General features: G+C 40.5%; 1 protein-coding gene across 1 annotated transcript in view; it reads left to right on the top strand.

The window, feature by feature from the left end:
• Positions 1 to 21,000, top strand: part of C13H10orf67 (chromosome 13 C10orf67 homolog) — a 106,637-nt gene that overhangs the window by 60,501 nt on the left and 25,136 nt on the right. The window contains exons 9-14 of the mRNA XM_042230387.1: positions 3,771 to 3,830; positions 4,491 to 4,661; positions 14,328 to 14,387; positions 15,067 to 15,149; positions 15,232 to 15,297; positions 19,187 to 19,274. Coding sequence (XP_042086321.1) covers positions 3,771 to 3,830; positions 4,491 to 4,661; positions 14,328 to 14,387; positions 15,067 to 15,149; positions 15,232 to 15,297; positions 19,187 to 19,274 — 528 coding nt within the window. The remainder of the gene's footprint in view (positions 1 to 3,770; positions 3,831 to 4,490; positions 4,662 to 14,327; positions 14,388 to 15,066; positions 15,150 to 15,231; positions 15,298 to 19,186; positions 19,275 to 21,000) is intronic.

The following is a 21,000-nucleotide window of genomic DNA, read 5'->3' as shown; positions in this document are numbered from 1 at the left end:
AATGTATATGGAAATTCATGAACCTTGGTTAGCTAAAACAATTTTGAAAAAGAGCACAGCAAGAGAAAGAATTCCCATAACCTGATTTTAAGACTTACTGTAAAGACACTAGTCAAGACAACATACTACTAGTATATGGATAAACATATAGATTGATGGAATAGAATAGAAAGCCAAGAAATAGACTCTTTGGGTCCTATAAGATGAACTGATATCTAACAAAAGTACCAAGACAATTCAAGCAGGAAAGGATAATCTTTTCAACCAGTGATGCCGATATAATTGGACCAGTTCAGTTCAGTTCAGTCACTCAGTTGTGTCCGACTCTTTGCGACACCATGAATCACAGCATGCCAGGCCTCCCTGTCCATCACCATCTCCCGGAGTTCACTCAGATTCACGTCCATCAAGTCGGTGATGCCATCCAGCCATTTCATCCTCTGTCGTCCCCTTCTCCTCCTGCCCCCAATCCCTCCCAGCATCAGAGTCTTTTCCAATGAGTCAACTCTTTGCATGAGGTGGCCAAAGTACTGGAGTTTCAGCTTTAGCATCATTCCTTCCAAAGAACACCCAGGGCTGATCTCCTTCAGAATGGACTAGTTGGATCTCCTTGCAGTCCAAGGGACTCTCAAGAGTCTTCTCCAACACCACAGTTCAAAAGCATCAATTCTTTGGTGCTCAACTTTCTTCACGGTCCAACTCTCACATCCATACTTGACCACTGGAAAAACCATAGCCTTGACTAGACGGACCTTTGTTGACAAAGTAAATGTCTCTGCTTTTCAATATGCTATCTAGGTTGGTCATAACTTTTCTTCCAAGGAGTAAGCGTCTTTTAATTTCATGGCTGCAGTCACCATCTGCAGTGATTTTGGAGCCCCCCAAAATAAAGTCTGACACTGTTTCCACTGTTTCCCATCTATTTCCCATGAAGTGATGGGACTGGATGCCCTGAATGTTGAGTTTTAAGCCAAGTTTTTCACTCTCCTCTTTCACTTTCATCAAGAGGCTTTTGAGTTCCTCTTCACTTTCTGCCATAAGGGTGGTGTCATCTGCATATCTGAGGTTATTGATTCTAGGCAAAAAATGAACCTTAACACTTACCTCACACCTCATATAAAAATTTACTTGAGATGATTCATGAGTATAAATGTAATAGTTAAAGCCACAAATTAATAAAAGAAGGCCAAGTAGGGATCTTAGTGATATCAAATTTGGCAGAGATTTCTTTAAATAGTGTAAGCTGCATTTTATCAAAATTAAAAACTTTTGCTCTTCCAAGTATTGAAAGAAAACAGAAAAGGTGAGCTACAGAATTGGATTATCTTAGCAATAGTTTTTGCCAAACTGATCTCTATATGCAATAAAATTCCAGCCAAAATTACTATAAGGCTTTTCATGGAATTGACAGGCCTATTTTGAAATTAGTATGGAAGGGACTTCCCTGATGGTCCAGTGATTAAGAATTCACCTGCCAATGCAGGGGACATAGGTTCAATCTCTAGTCCAGGAAGATCCCACATTCCATGTAGCAACTAAGCCCATGCACCACAACTCTAGAGCTCAGGAGCTACAACTGCTGAAGCCTGCACACCTAGAGCCCGAACTCTGCAACAAGAGAAGCCAGCACAAGAGAAACCCATGCACTGCAGCTAGCTCCTGTTTGCTACAACTAGAGAAAGCCCTCAAGCAGCAATGAAGACCTAGCATAGCCAAAAATAAATAATAAATAAAATTTTTAAAAATGAAATTAATATGGAAGAACAAGGGTCAAGAATAGCTAAGAAACAAGGTGAAATAATGACATGATGGAGTAGGGAGAGACTTCTGTGAGTTATTAATATAAATTTAAGGTGATTAAGACATCATGGTTCTTTGGGAAGAAATTGAGAACCCAGTAGCAGAACCAAACATACCTAAATACTCAGTATCTGTCAGTACCACAGATCAATGGAAATAGGTTGAATTTTCACTAAAGATGCTTGAGAATTGATTAAACAGTTGCCTAAAATAAAATTGGCTCCCCACCTCATACCATGCATATCCATTTTGTATGAATTAAGGATTCAAATATAAAAGGAAATTTTCTTTAAATTTTAGAGGAAAATTGTTAAGCTCAAAGTAGAAATTATTGCCTAAACAAGACACAAAATAAACAAGGTATAAATGGAAAATTAGAAGTTTCACGGACTTCCCTGGTGGTCCAGTGGCTGGGACTCCACACTTCCAATGCAGGGACCCGAGTTCAACCCCTAATAAGGGAACTAGACCCTACATGCCACAACTAAAGATCTCGTGTGCCGCTATTAAGACCTGGTGCAGCCAAATAAATTGATTAATTAAAAAAATCAACCCCATGAAAATTAAGGGCCCCTTTTCATCAGAAGATGTCTCAAAGAAAATTTAAAGATCTAGCCACAAATATCCAAAAATATTCACACCATTTATGTATTCACAAAGCTGTTTTCAAGAGTATGTGAGGAACTCCTTCAAATCAATAAGGAAAAGACCACCCAGTAGAAATCTGGGCTAAAGTTTTTAACAGGCCCTTCACCAGAGAAGAAACCCAGTGACCAATGAACTGAAAATGTGCTTGGCTTCATGAGTAATATAACAGTGCCAAATGTTGTTAAGTATGTAGAGTAAAGAATTCTCATAAACTGCTGGGGAATATGTATGTTGTTACAGAAACTTTGGAAAACAAATCTGGGTTATCCGCTGAAGCTGATCATTCTCTTAAAATATGCCCCAAAGTTCTGTTCCTAGGCATATAACATCACCAAGGAGCTCCTAGCACATGTGCCTAGGGGAACAGGTTCAAGAATATTTAAAGCCATATTATATAGAAAAGAAGAATCCTGGGATTTCCCAAATGTTCATTGACAGGGAATGGATAAATACATTATGCTGTACTTGTACTCTTGAATAGTATATAGCAGCGAATATGAATGAACTGCTTCCAGTATCAACATAGGTTAATCTCAGAAACGATGAAGTGAACGCATTAAGGGAGAACACATAAATAATGATTTTTTTAAAAAGTTTAAAAGTAAGTGAAACTAAATGTGTATATTGCTTAAGAATACCAATGGGATGAGGTGGTAAGTCTGTAAACCTGATAAAAAATTAATCAAGAAAATAAAAGGGAATTCTAAGCTCAAAATTCAGAATAGTGGTTTCCTGGTTTGGAGTTGGTTATAGGATCGTGACAGTTACACAGGGGGCTTTAACACTGTGGCTGTTGTTCTCTTTCTCAAGTCAGATGGTCATATTAATTTACTTCTAACTTATATTTGCACTGCATACATTTTTGGTATATATAATTTTTTTTTTTAGAAACTCATTTTCTGCTAGAACCTAAATGTTTGAAGGCAAGGTTTGTGTGTATGCTAAGTCGCTTCATTTGTGTCTGACTCTTTGAGAATCCCCTGGACTCCTCTGTGTTATTTATTCTAAGAGCCTAATACAGTGTGGCTGAATAGCAACACAGTGCAGTGCCTGGTACACAATAATGTTAATAAAAACACATAAGCAAACAATTGCATGTTTTCCTATAAGCTCTATTACAAAGTACTCTTTCTTCTAGGAGTGAATATATTTTCTCTCCTAATTTATTTATATTCAATATTGTGACTTATATTCCCATAATAGTTTGGGCAGTGAAATGGTTTAAAATGCTACTCTTTCATTGCTTAAGGAAGATTGACCGCAAATTCTCTTTTTTCATCTTTGCCAATGATAACAAATGACACGAGTCTTTAATTTCACAGGTTAATAAGCAGAAAGAAGACCTTGAAATGAGAAGAAAGTATGACGCCATAGTTGCCAAGGTTGGCATTTAAGTTCTTGACTTCTTTCCTTTGTTTCTGTTCGTCTCATATTTGGGCAGCTGAGTTGAAGAACCTATACACATCATCCAGAGGCCTTTCACTTTCTCGCATCTGAGTTTGAAGGAGAAAATGCTTAAAAGTGAGGCAAGGCATGTGAGCGGGAGGCAAGGACCTGGGAGGTTAGAGAGTGAGAGCGGGAAGTATCACTGGCGCCCCGACCCCCAGGCTCGGTGCCCTGGCCCTTCTGACGCCTGTCCTGTGGCTTCCACCTGCCAGCCCTGCCCCTCCTGCCTTCCCAGGAATAGGAAACATTCCGCAAGCTACCGCCTCATCCTACCCCGCAAAAACCCCACCTCCCCAGGAACTTTAGAAATCAATGGTCTGTCGGTATGTTTGTCTCAGTACTTGAGCATCAGTGGGAGGGGTGGGAAAACAGGCCCCACCCGCAGACTAAATCAGGCGGGGTTTGGGCTTGCGGGATACGGGACGGCGGCACTGGGAGCAAGACAGATCTAGGCCCCTTGGGACTGAAGACTCCCACCTGCGGTTCTAGCTCAAGAGAGGAGGGCAAGGGAGCAAAAGTGAGGGAGGTGACTCTGAAACACGGGTAATGAGAATGGCATTATGGGTAATAACAGAATGGTTCTTCTTCTGTGCCAGAGCCCCAGAAGCATCAAGGGGAAAGAGACCCCTTCATCCCAGTGGCCCTCACAGCCCAAGAGTGCAGGTGTAATTTCTCTGAGGCCACGTTCTTCCTCCGTCGGTTCTTCGCCTTCTAAGACCAAGAGGGTCAAGAGTTCAAAGAAGATTTTCAAGGAGGAGCCACCCACGGTGAGACTGGTTCACAACCCGTGACACCCTCACCTGCAGAGGGCGCTGTTAGCACCGCTGCAACCTCAGCGTTGCCCCTCTGGTCCAGCAGCAAGGCCAGTGTCAAACACTCCACTCTCCTTGCCTCCTCTGTGGGCGTCTGGACAGAAGGCTCTGGCTGCTCTTTCCACACCAGCGTGTCCTCATCAGGCCCCTTACCTTACCCAGGAGGATGCCACCTCTGTGCTTAGCTTGGTGGTTTATTTGGCTTAGTCAGCAAGCCTTCATGGATCTCTGTTGAATTAGTAAGATAGAGAAATCTTCCAAGCACTTTCAAGGTGTAAAATCTCTAACTCATGACTGCCCAGTATCTATCAGAGGCTTGCAGGATCTTAGTTTCCCAACCAGGGATTGAACCCATGTCTTCAGCAGCAAAAGTGCAGAATCCTAACCACTAGACTGCCAGGGTACTCCCCTAGTTATGGGAATAGCTGCATTTCTCTGAGCAACTGATCTATCCTGTGGGCACTGTGAATCGTGCAACCAGTCATAACTCCTTTTCCACACCATTTGGAAGCTTAGATGCTGATTGGTGACACGTACTTGCAAGGTACAGCATTTCCTGGAGAGAGTCAGCCCACGAGCACGTTTTGGTTTCCCAGACTCTTGTTGCTGTGTGTCCCCGCATTCTTCCTCCTCCCCTCACAGAGGGCAGAGACTACCGCTCCAACACTCAGGGCAGGAGGACAGAGTAGAATCTTGCTCACTGTGTCATTCTGGCTCCAGACAGGGGAGGAAAAGGCATCACCTTCTCTCCATCACTCACCAGGCAGGAGGCTCACCACTTGAACCCAGCAGAGGGAAATGAGGGCAGTGGAGCAGAGGTGGAGGGAGGCAGGTGTAATGCTTAGTGGGGAGTTGCTCCACTTGGAACGAAAGCCCAGGAGCTGAGAAAAAACACTCTTCTCTACAAGCACTTCCACTCTGCAGAGAGTTAAGATATATCAACAACCGGAAACCGATGTAATTTCCCAATGAGGAGAATGATACTTGGAGAATATGGCACATGCCTGACCAGTGACTAGGTTCCAGAAGTAAGATTTTTTGGAATCCAGATCTGGGAAGTATTTTGGGCAGTGGGGGTTGAGGGAGGCAGGAGAGGGGGAAACCCACACACACAAGGAAAACAAAACAAAGCAAAACAAAACAAAACAGAAAGGTAAAAGCAAGTGCTGGGCTTGAGTTTGCAGTGCTGCCTGCTAACCAGGGTGGAGGGGCCCAGCCTTACTGGGTGAGGGGCTCTAGTTCAAGCCTGAGACTTAGGGAGCCTGTGGCCGCAGTGGCATCCCGTTCCAGAAACCTCTGAGCTGCAGTGAAATCAGGGTGCATGCCAGGGGTCTGTGGTCTGAGGCTCTGAGATGATGGTGGGAGAATCGTAGAGCAGGGTCAGAAACCCAGACAGAGCAGCCTGGTCCCTGCAGCAAGCCCAGGGCTCTAACTCAATCCTAGCATTGCAGACTAGACACTCCAGTGTCCCCAGTTTACAGATCAAAACTGAGCTTCCAAAGTCCCAGCTACAAGGGGCTAAAATACTGCCCATTCTCCCCCAGGGAAAATGTATCATGAAGGGGAGACAAAAAAAAAAAAATACACCATGATGAGGAGAAAGGATATCTGAGAAAGTGTCATGAGGATTTTCTCTTAAGTGTCCCAGGCTTTCCTTCTGACCAAAATGATTGTTATCTAAATGTTTCTGAAGCTTAACAGTACATTTTGTCAGCTGCAGAGACTCAGAAGTTAATGTGTAACAGTAAGTAAAAATTGGACTGGGGGAGGGGAGAGATGACGTAAGCTGGACTTAACATTTTCATGGGAATTGACTTGATTTTTAATGTGAAATATATTTTTCTGGCACACTGTTATTACTTTCATATACACTTTTGTTAATGATAATCCTATTATAGTGAGTGTTCCCTTCCATCACCTCCCCATGCAGTATATTCTTCACTGTAGATGAATTCTCCATATATGTACTCTGGTTATCATTTTCCTGTTTCTCAGAACTCTTGAATATTTTGTCAATACCGAGGTAGTTGGACTCCTTAAAAATTGTCTCTAAAGGGTTTTATCATCTTGACCATGTGTAGATGACCAAACAGAGGGCTTGCTGCAGGAACATTTTACATCAGTCATTTACCTTATCTAATTAATCATACTTATTTTTTGAAATCTGTGTCATTCTGTGGGAACAGCACACGTGCTTCACCCAGTGGCGCACACGGTGATAAACGGAGTATTTAGCCAGTCTGAAAAGTGTGATAGGAACATTGCTGTCTGATTTCTGTTTATGAAAGATTTCACAACGTGAAATTTGTGTTTGGACAGCGTTTTTGTGTAAAGTTTATTTTTTGATAGCTGTAAAACATTTCAAATACTGAGGTTTCACAGAACAAGGTTAAAACTGGGTTCCTAGCTTCCCCTCCCCTCCGCACCCCCAGCCCTGCTCCAGGGTAATTAGTGAATTAAGGCTGCACCCAGTAAATGCTTCTCTGGAAGACTTCTGAGCTTCCACGGGGTCACCTGTCTGTGCTGATGGAACATATGGCATGTGCTTAGATCTGCAGAAAGCATCGGGACCTTTCCGTGTGGGAAGTGGGACAGGGGACCGTCAGTCGTGTTCCCATCCGTAAACTTCACTAGATACAAAGCAATTTGGACAGCATAAAAGAACTTTCATAAAAACTCTGGAATACTGTTCTTTAAACAATTCAAGAACTGCAGGGTGAAGTACTTTGCAATAGTTTGATAAGTATGAGCATAGTCATCCTGCCAGCTAGTAATTTTTAAAAATTATTATGATTATGTGATATGGAATTATTATGGGTGTAGAGTATTCTAGGTAAGGTGGATGAAAGGAAGATCTTTCCCTATAGCTCTCCTATACATTCCCTTTACTGAATTGAATTGCACGTGAAGTGGAAAATAAACTCCACCAGAGAAGAAAATCATACAATCTGTTCGTCGTTTCATTATTTTGTTATTTTTTTCCTCTGGGCTCGGCTTGATAAAGCAGGCAGTTCATAGCTCTGCAGAGCTATGTGAAAAAGCCAGTGTTTTGCTCTTTGTTGATCTGTACCCCCACCCCTCCACAAGGTGGTGGAGTAATACAGAGCTGGGACCGTCCTGAACACGTATACAGTCTTCAGAGACTGTCAGAGGGAATTTACTGTATTTTGATAGATTGCATGCTAAGTCGTTTTAGTCGTGTTTGACTCTTTGCAACCCTATAGACTGTAGCCCACAAGACTCCTCTGCCCATGGGATTCTCCAGGCAAGAATGCAGTGGGTTGCCATGCCCTCCTCCAGAGAATCTTCCCAACCCAGGCATCGAACCGGTGTCTCTTATGTCTCCTGCATTGTCAGGCAGGTTCTTTACCACTGGAGCCACCTGGGAAGCCCATTGATTATGTTGACACAACAACATTTTTCCTAATCATACTGAATCTTTGTTTCCTGATAGGAATGACTCTTTTCTTTTTTATTTTTCTGACCATGCCAAGAGGCTTGCAGGATCTTAATTCCCCCACCAGGGACTGAACCTGGGGATCATGGCAGTGAAAGTGCTGAGTCCTGACCAATGGACCACCAGGGAAGTCCCAAATAGAAATAACTTTAAAATGCAGAGATTAAATAATAATAATAATAATAAAATGCAGAGATAAGTGAAATCATACACTACAATTACTTGTTTTTGTTTTTGAATCAAAGTTGTCATTTGCCACTAAAGTGAATGCGTCTTTAGATTCTGCTCTCAGAGACCAAAATGGAAAAATTGGAGAAATATCATTCAGCCAAAAGGTGGCTTTGACTTGTGTTATATTATTCTAAGTAGCTGGATGATAAATAAGTACTTATAGTATATTTGGAACTGAAAATATTTTGGTGAAAATAATCTCCAATGTCTCTTGCACAAATGAAAAAATTTTTTGTTAAAAAATCACTTGAAAGGTTTTACACTTTGCTTCTTGTTTATTTTCATTGGGGAACAATGATAACATTTTACTTGTAAAATTAATGATATCTTAGTGTAATTTAGTTTAAAGCCCTAAGATATTGCTATGGAAACCAGGGAAGAAAGTGATTTGTATCAAGTTTTATTCTTCTGTAGACACTCTGAACCATGGGGCAGACACTAGGTCCTGACATGTATTAGTAATATTAACTATTAATAATATTAATTGATAATACCACCTGGTGGTAACAGGAAATGTCACCCAGGAGCTCCCAGGGCAGTGTTCTGGCTCCGCACTGCGTCGTGTTGCTTTATTCCATTTTCCTGGGTTTTAGCTGTGGGCTTCTCCCCAGTTCTCCCTGGAAGTCGGGGCCAGTCTCGAACACCAGGTCATTTGGTCAGAGTCCTGACCCTGCCCAGACGTGGGGCTCACCCCCTGAGCATTTGACATGCGGTCACTCACCTAACTGCCATCGTTGCATCCACCAGTTATGCTGTGAATTCAATCACAGGCAGACGTCATAGAACAACTTCAGTACCAACACTCCCCAGCATCAGCCTGAGGCCGCTACACCCCACCCCGGACACTAGCAGTGCACTGCTGCCCATCCTCTTTGGATCCAGCTCTTCCACCCTGTCAGTGTCTTCAGCCCTGACCTCTGCAGTCCTAGGTCCCAGGTTTCTCTTGAACTCCTAGGGTTTAGTTTTTATAAATTACAGCAGACGTCAATTTCCTTTTCTTTAGGCATGTATTTTCATAGATTTCTCTACATGGAATGCCTCAGTGTAGTCTGTTCCTCAAAAACCTGAACTACTTAAAGGAAAGCTACTGTTTCCCCTTATTCACCTGTTACATATGACTGCTAACTTGCATTTCCAATCAGCCTTAGGTGACTTAAGGATTGCTCACTGAATTGATTCTATGCCAACCAAATCCAAAGAGTTTTTTCATTTTGTTAGCCTATGCAACCTTATTAGGGAATCAAGGTACACTGATTTTTAGGCTTTTTGAAAAATTTGAAAATAGCCTGAAGATCTCCTTCGCCACTTTCTATGTGGGAGATAGTGCTCTGTTCTATCCAGAATAGAACAAGGAGTTATTGTAACCCGGGCCCTGAAGTGTTATGGAGTCCAGTTAATCCAGTGGCTGAAAGCATTATGGTGAACCCACATTGGACTTCACGCCACCAGAACTGATAGACATGAGCCTGAGCAACCTAGGGAGTCATTCTGATGATCTGTCTCTCTAGCTGAGAATGTACAAGTGAATTCTGATTAAGAAACACACCATTTTCGTCTAGGATTCTGGCTTTCGCTGCTGATGCCTAGGTTCAGTCCCTCACTGGGGAACTGAGATCCCATCAGTCACATGGCTGTTCAGTGCCACTGAGTATATAATATGTAGAGAATCAACTGCATACAGTATTTCACTCCGCAGAAGTAACAGTTTCCTTGAGCAATTTCGGTCAGTTTGCTAATGGTTTCTTAATGCTTTGTTTCTATCCAGAGGCTGTTCCTCCTCTCTTCCTATGCCTGTGACATTCTCCATTCCATGCCCCTCCTCCCCCGCTGCACTACCCACCACACACTGGCACACTACTAGTGTTCAAAATTAGTAGTTTGCTGAGAAGATAATTAGAAAGAAATGATAATATCAAAGTCAAGCTTACTGAAATTTTAGAGACAGAAGATCATCTTTCTTCCTGAGTTAGAAACATCATTTTGATGATAATGTATTTGATGGTTTAAAGGAGAGATTCAAGGTGGTGTTAAATCCAGAATGAATGGCCCAAGTTTAAGAAGAGGGATGTCTGTGGAAATTGGGAGAAATTAAAGAATGGAATGATTCTTTGAGAACAAAAGGAGAAAGGGGGTATGATAAGGAATATGGTTGATCTTATGACAGCTAATAAACATAAGTGTGCTTCTGTTACTATTAATAGAAACCTTGGCTACTGATTCCAGATTTATATTATATTTATTGAATGTTGGTTTTTAACCTGTTGTAAATGCTTAAATATGGGAAATATTTAACAATCATGATTTCTGTTATGAATAAAACTTATTTCTTAATTTTATGGATTTTAGTTATATATACATATAAGGGGCTTTCCTGTGGCTCAGAGATTAAAGCGTCTGCCTCCAATGTGGGAGACCCGGGTTCGATCCCTGGGTCAGGAAGATCCCCTGGAGATATATGTGTATGTATATATATGTATATATATATATATATATATATATATGTAGAGAGAGAGAGAGAGCGAGCCCTGGTGACTCAGATGGTAAAGAATCTCCCTGAAGTAAATTCAAGACAGTATGAGAAATATTTTTAATGAGTTATTTCTAGTCACAATGTTTGGTTTTCCTTGTAATAATTTAATGTATATTTTCCTACTTAGGAAGTTATCTACTTTCTATTACCACTCATTTTTACCTCTGTCTATTGTTTAGCAGTCCAGTGTTTGCACCTGTCAATGAAGTAACCACATAAAGACCAGCACATGTATTCCAGTGAAAGTGGAATGCCAGCAGCTGGCAAAACAAAATGACAGTTTAATGTGGACAGAGTCAGGATTCAATATAACGTGCTACAGCAGAGTTGAAAGTTCAGCTCAAACTGGAGAGCAAACACTCTAGTCTACATGCGGTACTTTTTTTTTTTTAATGAAAAGAGAAGCTATCTTTGTCATGCTAAGAGTATTGTCTTTGGGAGAGATTGAATAATTATTTGCTTTACATAAGATATGCTTTAGCAGGGTTTTATCTCTAGTTATTACAGAGTTGATCATTATATGAGCGTCAGGAAAAGGGAGCCTTGAAAATTGGAACTAATTTTTACTGTGCACGAATTTAAACACAGAATCAATTTTTAAAATAAACTTTCAACTACTGATATGACTTCAGATAGAGTGAAATAAATATAAATGTCCTTCTCAGTGGAAACTTATTTTGCTTTGCCAGTTTGTTTTCCTAACTTTCTGTGGATTCTTTTTATTTCACTTAATTAATTTGTTTTTTCACTTATTTTTACTATTGGCCACACTGGGTCTTTGCTACTGTGCGTGGGCTTCTGCTAGTTGGGGCAGTGGGGGCCACTTGATAGTTTGGGGCTTCTCATTGCGGTGGCTTCTCTTGTTGATGAGCGCAAGTTCTAAAGATCATGGGCTCAGTAATTGTGGCACAAGGGCTTAATTGCCCTGTGACATGCGGAATCTTCCTGGACCAGAGATCCAGCCTGTGTCTCCTGCATGGGCAGGCAGATCCATTCGTATACATCCCCTCCAAAGCTTGGGGCTGTTATGCCTATGGTTCTTCGGTCCCCTGTTAACCAATGGCAGTGTTCGCAGTGTGTCCTCCTTGTGCCCTGGTCAGAGACGCATTTCAAGTGGATTGTGCTCTTTGAGAACAGATAGGTGGAGGGAGCCCCCAAAGTGCATGCCTCCCATAGCTTGAGTGATTCCCACATATTGGAAGCCAAGGAAGGCTGATGAGAATGAAGACTTTCACTGTTTTGTTAAATTAGTGTTGCTGTGACTCCGTTTTTTGTTTGTTTGTTTGTTTGTTTTTTTTTTTTTGGTTCCTTTCCTGCCACATGGGCCTTGGGGAGATTGAGTCACTATGCTGGTGATGGTAGGTGGTAGTTTTCTCCAGGAAGGTGTGGAGACAACCAAGGGAACGATAATTTGGGTAGTTCTAGGACCACCAGAAAGCTCTGCAGGATGCGGGGGACTGATGGAATAGAAGTTAGAGTTCAGTGAACTAAGGTAAGAGCTGAGGGTTACGGTCAAGTTCAGGATTAAGTCCTGCTGAGAATTCACCTGTCAGGGGATAATCAGAAATTATCAGCAGAGGGTTCATAGACCACAATATAGACATTCGTATATTGAAACCGTAATGAAGGCAACCCCAGTAAGAGCTAAACATTTGCAAATAAAAAATAGAGCATGTGAGGAAAGAGAGAAGGTAGCAGGTAATTTGAATGCTCTAAATTATTTTTTTAATTAAAAAATTTTTTCCGTTGGTTTTATTTTTATTTACTTTTTAAAATTAAAGTATAATTGATTAAAAGTAAACTTGTAAAGTACAATTGATAAAATTAAAGTAGAACACTACAGTATTGTGCTAGTTTCAGGTGTATGGCAAAATGATTCAGCCAGATTTTTTCAGATTATTCTTCCATTGCAGGTTATTTCAAGACAGTGAGTACAGTTCCCTGTGCTATATAGTAAATAAACGCTCTAAATCTTAATCTTTATTTGTGGAGAGCCCAAAGCAATAAAGGCCACTATTTATTTATAATTATAACAATGAGAAAAACTAAAAACAAAACCTTTGGCTTCTGGGAAGTGAGAGTTTATGTTCATATATACTATCTGCTGTTTACATTTTTTAAATTTGCATGCTTTCTCCATTGTTAAATATCTAAAGTAACAGGGATGAAGAAATTAATGTTAGTATGTAGAATAAATGGCAATATGTGTGACATACCTGGCACACAGTAGACACTCAAAAATAATAACTTTTATGACTGCTAATTACAAATTTTGTCATTTTTTATATGTGGCAGCTAATGTCAGCTGCATCCTCACTGTCCCTTCAAATGTAAGTAAAGTTGGCTCAAGCCTATGTTCTTCGCTTTATGGGAGCCAAAAGGGTGTCCACTGGTTTCCGCAGATGCCCATGGCATCTTCTCATGGCTTCTGCTGGGTTTAGGCTCCTTCTCCTACTGAAACAAGTCAGTTCCTGAGTTTCATGGCACTCTGTCATCCCAGTTCACATTTTGTTGAATCAGATTCTGAACTCAACCCAATTCTTCAACTGCTACTAAAACCACCCACTCACAGGACACCTTTTAGATGGACAAGGTTGCCGAAGGTGAGTGACAGGGACAGTTTGCATCACCCAGGCACCATTTCACATTGAATGTTGGGCATCACCTCTGGGCACAGGTCACCTTGTGCCTTCACCACGCACCAGCGCCTCTTGTCTTAGGGTCCTGCCTGGCCATCCTCTCCTTTTAAAACTCTTCTCATTGCTCAGGGGAGTGCTGGATTCCTTTCACTTTATTCAGCAGACCTGGCTTCAGACCCTGCTTGGCTGAACTGACCCCCTTAAGACAGGCAATAGATCAAAAGATCTTGCATAGCCAAATAAGTAAGTAAATTTAAAAATAAAGTTTGTTTATTAGTAAATAAATGAGCAAATAATGCATTACAGTCTAAAAAACAAAAAAGTAGAAGTGATTTACTTAAGTATTTTGAAATGCAGCATTTTTATATCTATAAGTGAGATTCATTTGATGTAATTCAAAAGATAGTTGAGGAAAATAATTTTTTTTAAGCTTGTGACTTCACTGGGTGATAACTGCCTGCTTATTTAAAAATATATACATATATACATGTTGACCCATATACAATTTCAGAGTAATGCATTTAAAAAAACAAATTTTTAAAAAAGCAATAGTGGGAACATTGGTTTTAATCAGTTATAACTGTCCAATTGCAAATGCAGTGTGTAAACCCTGAGTCTTGTAAATTAATTGAGGCCGTCAAGATCCCTATGGAACTAGTGTTGGCATAATTTTTCTCACTTGCCTTTCTCTAAACTACAGAAAAACCACACCTTCATGCCTTGATTTGAAATGTTATATTTACCTTAGTTTATTTTCTCTCCAGGCTACACGTGAAGTACCTGCTGTGATGCAAGGGGAGAAGATAAAACAATCAGTGGCTAAGGTATAGTAATGACTATGTGACCATTATTATTAACCTATATGTTGTTTATATGGATGCTGACTATTCTGAGAAAGTAGCAATGACTTCGAAAGCTACACCAAGAATCAATCTAATGAAGAGACAGAGCACCTGATTGCCTCTATAGGGTGATTGCCTCTACAGATTCTGGGGTATCTCCCTGCCACATCCAGAGAAATCTCATGACGTGCCGATAACTCCACTGTTATAGATTCATTCCTTTGCCAAAACTTCATCCCCTTGTAAAATATAAACAACAATGAGAAATAACATATAGCTCTAATGTGATTGAGTTGGTCAGATCCTTTCCTGAGGATAGTTTTGATAGAGGAAATACAGTAACTGGGGGCAGCTGCCGCTATAATGAAGAGATTTAGAAAATGCAATACCTAGTAGGGGAGGGGTGATGAAGAAAAATTTTGGTTGTTTCATAATGTTGTCTCACAGTGGCTGCTTTGAAGTGAATCATTTATGGAAAGTGGAGGCATGGGATCTTACATTCTTCCAATTCATGGGAATTTGCAAGTAAATGTAACTCATTGTTCTCTCAAAGTATTTTTGATGGTATGCTATTTAATAGAAATAACACTTCAGATTTATGGATAAAACAATACAAACAGAATTCATATCATTAACTTTGTGATGTATTTTCTACTGAAAGATTGAAGAAGAGAAACGTGTTTTGGAACATCAAATACAAGTATTAACGTCTAAGTTAGAGAGAGAGAAAAAGAAGTCAGAAAGGTATTGGTAATAATAATTTATAATTGTTCATTTGCAGCTAGTACATACTGTATATATATAACCATCTATAAATTTATTACAGGATTAAAAAGGAATCAGAACATATCAACAAAAACTGGGAAAAGAAATTCTTAATTCTCAGGAACAGGTATAGTGTGGTGATATACACAAAGTCTATTTGTAAAAAACATGACTAATCATCTTTTAAGGAAATTGGGAGCCTAGCATTTTTCATGTGTATTAAGTAATATAAAATGCCATCACATGCTTCTAATAAGAAATGCAAAATAACTGACCTAAAGTAGAAGAGTAGTCAAAGTCACTTCAAATAAAAACTAAATTCCAAACTCTGTTTTATTCCTGATCTCAGTGTTTAAATGTAAATAATCAACAGGATGGACAGACTCTCTTAATAACTGGTTTAATTGGACCCACAGAGTCATCTTCCCCCATAGGCCTATTAAAACATATTCCTGCTTATTTGCACATGATAATAGTTATCTTCAGATATAGAGATCTGAGTGAGTGAGGGGGCTGTGCTGTCTGGTTGCTTAGAAGAGACTCTCCCCCTCCCCCCAAAGAAGCCTCGTGTGCAGAAGTGCTGGGATGAGTGTTGGCTCATGTGTTCAGGAACAGTGAGGACACCAGATGGCTGGAATGACGTGAGCAGGGGCGAGTGGTAGAAGAGCTCAGAGAAGAACATTTGAGGTTTTGCTCCGAGACGGGAAATCACTAGAAGCTTCGTTTTTCGTTTTTGTCTTTCTCCCCTGCGGTGGGTCTTCGTTGCTGTGGACCGGCTTTCTCTGGTTGGGGCAAGCAGGGGCCACTCCTTAGTTGCGGGGCACCGTGAGCTTCTCCTGTTGCAGAACATGGGTTCTAGGTACCCCGGCTTCAGCAGTTGCAGCACACAGGCTCAGTAGCTGTGGCGCACAGGGTTAGTTGCCCCATGGCATGTGGAATCTTCCCGGACCAAGGATCGAACCCGTGTTCCCTGAATAAATTTCTCCAACATTTCGGCCTTGAGGGAAGTCCACTCTGGGACTTCATATTACCAGTTTATTTTAAAAGGATATAACTCAGGAACAGCTGAATGGAAGAGATGCACAGGGCGAAGTTTGTGGGCGGGCTTTCAAAACTCCTGCTCCCTGGGCAATGCTGCTCTCCTCATACCTCCACACGCTCACCAACCCAGGAGCTCTGGTTTTTAATTGGTAAGAAAATCTCTTTTACATGCCTACTAGGTCATTACCACACTTAAGAAACCTAGCAATATAAATCCGTTAATATTTCTTATTAACCAAGTCGTATTCAAATTTCTTGGTTATCTCAAGGGAATCTTTTATAGTTGTTTGTTTAAATCAGGATCTGGAATAAATAGACCACTGCATTTGGCTGTTACATCCTTTAAACCTTTTTTTTTTTTGTCCTATAATGATCCCACAAAGCCCCTTTCTTTCCAGTCCATTGATTTGCTAGAGAAATGTGTTCATTTCTTATGTAGAATGTCCCCCATTCTGGATTTGGCCAATTGTTTACACGCATGTGTATATGTGTGTGTGTGGTGCCTTTTAGCATGTTCTTCAGTCTGTACTTCCTACAAACTGATCTTAAATCTAGAGAGTTGATTAGATTCAGATTCAATATTTTAGGCAAGATTATTTCACTCGAACTACTAGGTGATTCTTACGAATCCCATCATAGGGCACTTTAGTGTCTGGCTTTATTTTAATCATGTTATCAGCCTGATTCATGAACTTCAAGGTTTACCAATTGACCTTTCTCCAAATGATCTTAACATCTATTAATAATCACAAACCATGAGTCAAGATTTCATTAGGATGGCAAATTGTTAATACTTCAGTTTTATCTTTCTTTCTGCATTTCTTAGCTAAGTTCTATCAAAGAAAAACATTCCCCTCAACTGGTTACCCTGAAATATAGTTTCAGACGAGATGAGGCAAGATAAATGCTTGATCCTCTTTATTTATCAATATTCAGAATAATGAGTTGGTACCCTGAAACCTCATTGGAAAGTCTTGAACTAAGGAAAGACCCAAATGATCTGATGTCTTGAAAGAATAATTCTGACTTCTGTATTGATACAAGGCCATAGGGAAACCAAAAGAAAGGCAGGGAGAAAAGTTAGGAGCTCCAGAAAGAATAAGCCTCTTTTAGGCAAAACATGATGGTGATTTGACTGGGATGGGAGACATGGAGGTGTTGCTGCTGCTGCTGCTGCTGCTAAGTCGCTTCAGTCGTGTCTGACTTTGTGTGACCCCATAGACGGCAGCTCACCAGGCTCCCCCGTCCATGGGATTCTCCAGGCAAGAACAGTGGAGTGGGTTGCCATTTCCTTCTCCAATGCATGAAAGTGAAAAGTGAAAGTGAAGTTGCTCAGTAGTGTCCGACTCTTAGCGACCCCACGGACTGAAGCCTACCAGGCTCTTCCATCCATAGGATTTTAGGAGGTGTTGAGAAATGATTAAATGTGGGCTATGTTTTGAAAGTCATCTATGGGGTCACACAGAGTCAGACACGATTGAAGTGACTTAGCAGCAGCAGCAGCAGCATGTTTTGAAAGTAGGAGGTACTGAAAGATTTGCAGCAAGAGGGGAAAGAAAGAAGTCAAGTTTGACTGCAAATATTTTTTACAACAGAAAAGATGAAGTTTCCTTCAACTTCAAACAAGCAAGCTCATTTTGTCAGGAAATCAGTTTTGATATGTGAAATTCAAGATGCCTCTTAGTAACCTAAGGGTAGATGTCTAGTGGCAGATGAATATATGAGTCTGGAACTCAGAAGAAAGTTGAGGCTGGGGGCATACATTTGGGGTGCATTAGTATAGATGGTATTTAAAGTCATGGGATTAAATGAGATTAGCTAAGAATAAGTGTTGGAGAAAAATGGAGAGATACAAGGACTGAGTTCTAGTATTTGGTGGTATCTGACTTTCAAAAGTTTGTATTGATCTGATGTTTTCCCTTTAAAGGATGTCCTCTTTTGTGAACTCTTTTCATCTTCTTTGCTTTCTTCTCAGCTTGTGAAATTTGTTTGTGTATTCTTATTTTTAATTCCTTGTCAATTTTGAGTGAGTGAGTGAAGTCGCTCAGTCGTGTCCGACCCTTTGCGACCCCACGGACTGTAGCCTACCATGCTCCTCCATCCATGGGCTTTTCCAGGCAAGAGTACTGGAGTGGATTGCCATTTCCTTCTCCAGAGGAACCTTCTTCCCTGGAAGAAGAAAAGTCCTGGCTTCCCTGATGGCTCAGAGGGTAAAGCATCTGTATGCAATGCAGGAGACCTGGGTTCAATCCCTGGGTCAGGAAGGTCCCCTGGAGAAGGAAATGGCAACCCACTCCAGTATTCTTGCCTGGAGAATCCCATGGACAGAGAAGCCTGGTAGACTACAGTCCATGGGATCGCAAAGGGGCGGACACGACTGAGTGACTTCGCTTTTGTCAATTTTAGATGTTACAAATACCTTTTCCCAGTCTATGAACTTTGTGTATGTTGCCCTTATTGTACAGAAATTCTTAATCTTTATCCATCAGTATTTTTCCTTAGATGTATTTAGAAAATCTTTCTCCATCTTCACTAAGATATTCTCCCACTTCTTAAAACAAGCCTTCTTGACTTACCTCTCACATTTAGGTCTTTATTCCAGTTCTTTCTGGAGTGAGTTGTGGTTCTGCTTTGGTCACATACTATGTCCTAGTATATTCCTGAATCCGTTTCAGTATTCCTATTCTATTCCATCTATTTTTCCTTTCCAGGATATTACTATACTATTATTTTGTGGTATATGTTAATATCTAGTATTATTAAGGCTATTCCTCCTTATTTGCTTTTCACAGCTGGAAAATATATAATTTTAGAAACCAAAGAGTGATAAGTTTATATTAATATTTAAAATTTTTTACTTGCATTTCTTTGTGCTTATACTGAAAATTCTAGTTTCTTATCACATGAACATCATACCAATTTGCTCTCTCCTATGATTTCTGCTCATTTTAATGCCATTACATGTTTTATTTCAGCTTTCATGTCCTTAAGAATGAGATGTTTACTAGGCACACATTATTTCGTCAGTTTGCAGTGCTGGCTGATACATCCTTCAATTACGTTGTAAGTACACATTGGGGTAGATGCACTTTGTCTCTTTGATGTCTCTTTTTGAACTTAGCTTTTTGAGAATCCCTGATCTTAGCCCTGGAGATAGTACAGAGAGGCACTGTGCTAGATGCTGATAGCATAAGACAGTGTTTGAACCCAAAGAGCTCAATGTAGTATGAGACATAGATGTGTAAACAAATGGCTTCCATGCGATATGGTTGAGCTACAGTGGAGCCAAGTGAAAATTTTAGAGAAAGGTGACTCATTCCTCCTGGGAGGAATCTATTAACCTGACCACTGTGCACATGGATGGAACATAGGAACAATCACAGCTAAAGATCCAAGTATCTAATCACTTCCAAATGGAAAAAGGAGGTAAAAGAATCTGTTGCTAGTATCAGGTCATTCATTTTTACACTAGAAGTAACCTATAGAAGAAGCACAATTCCAAAATAGACTTTTTTAAAATTGAAGTATAGTTGATTTACAATGTTGTCTAATTTCTAATGTTCAGCAAAGTGATTCAGTTATTATTTATATACATATGTGGTGGTGCTGGGGGGCTTCCCAGGTAACTCAGTGGTAAACAAATCCACCTGTCAATGCAGGAGACTTAGGAGACTCAAGTTCTATCCCTGGGTGGGGAAGATGCCCTGGAGGAGGGCATGACAACCCACTTCAGTATTCTTGCCTGGCAAATCCCATGGACAAAGGAGCCTGGCAGGCTACAGTCCATGGGGTCGCAAAGAGATGGACGTGACTTGTGGCTGAGCACACACACATGTGTATATGTATATACACATGTGTATATATATATATATATACACACACACACATATATATAACTGAACATATATACAGTGTATTTATATTGTTCTTTTTCAGGTTCTTTTCCATTATAGGTTATTACAAGATATTAAGTGTAGTTCCCTGTAATATAAGTAGGTCCTTATTGTTTATTTTACATCCGCTCAGTTCAGTTCAGTGGCTCAGTCATGTCCGACTCTCTGCAACCCCATGAATCGCAGCACGCCAGGCCTCCCTGTCCATCACCAACTCCTAGTGAGTATCTATTTAATCCCAAACTTCTAATTTATCCCTCCCTGCCTCTCCCCTTTAGTAATCATTTTTGTTTTCTATGTCTGAATCTATATCTGTTTAGTAAATGAGTTCATTTGTATCATTTTTAAAGATTTTATGTATAAGTGATATCATAGACAAAATAAACTGTGAAATTATATCTATGATATATACTATATTGGAGAAGGCAATGGCACCCCCACTCCACTACTCTTGCCTGGAAAATCCCATGGACGGAGGAGCCTGGTAGGCTGCAGTCCATGGGGTCACTAAGAGTCAGACATGACTAGGAGACTTCACCTTCACTTTTCACTTTCATGCATTGGAGAAGGAAATGGTAACCCACTCCAATGTTCTTGCCTGGAGAATCCCAGGGACGGCGGAGCCTGGTGGGCTGCCATCTATGGGGTCGCACAGAGTCGGACACGACTGAAGCGACTTAGCAGCATGACTATCATAGATATAAAATAGACTATTTTTAAACCTGTTTAATGTTTTTGCTTGGGAGTTGTAAAAGGAATGATGCCCAGGGTAGAAATATAATCAGTAAATTGTAAACAATGAGTAAATTAACATACTATAAATGCCATTTAGAAACAGCTGTGATGCTAAGTGTTTTGGGGACAAATAAGGTTTGTGAGAAAGGTCACAAGAAATA

The sequence above is a fragment of the Ovis aries genome, chromosome 13 (genome assembly GCF_016772045.2).
Source record: "Ovis aries strain OAR_USU_Benz2616 breed Rambouillet chromosome 13, ARS-UI_Ramb_v3.0, whole genome shotgun sequence".
NCBI classification, from domain to species: Eukaryota; Metazoa; Chordata; class Mammalia; order Artiodactyla; family Bovidae; genus Ovis; species Ovis aries.
This window is presented reverse-complemented; position numbering and strand designations above follow the sequence as displayed.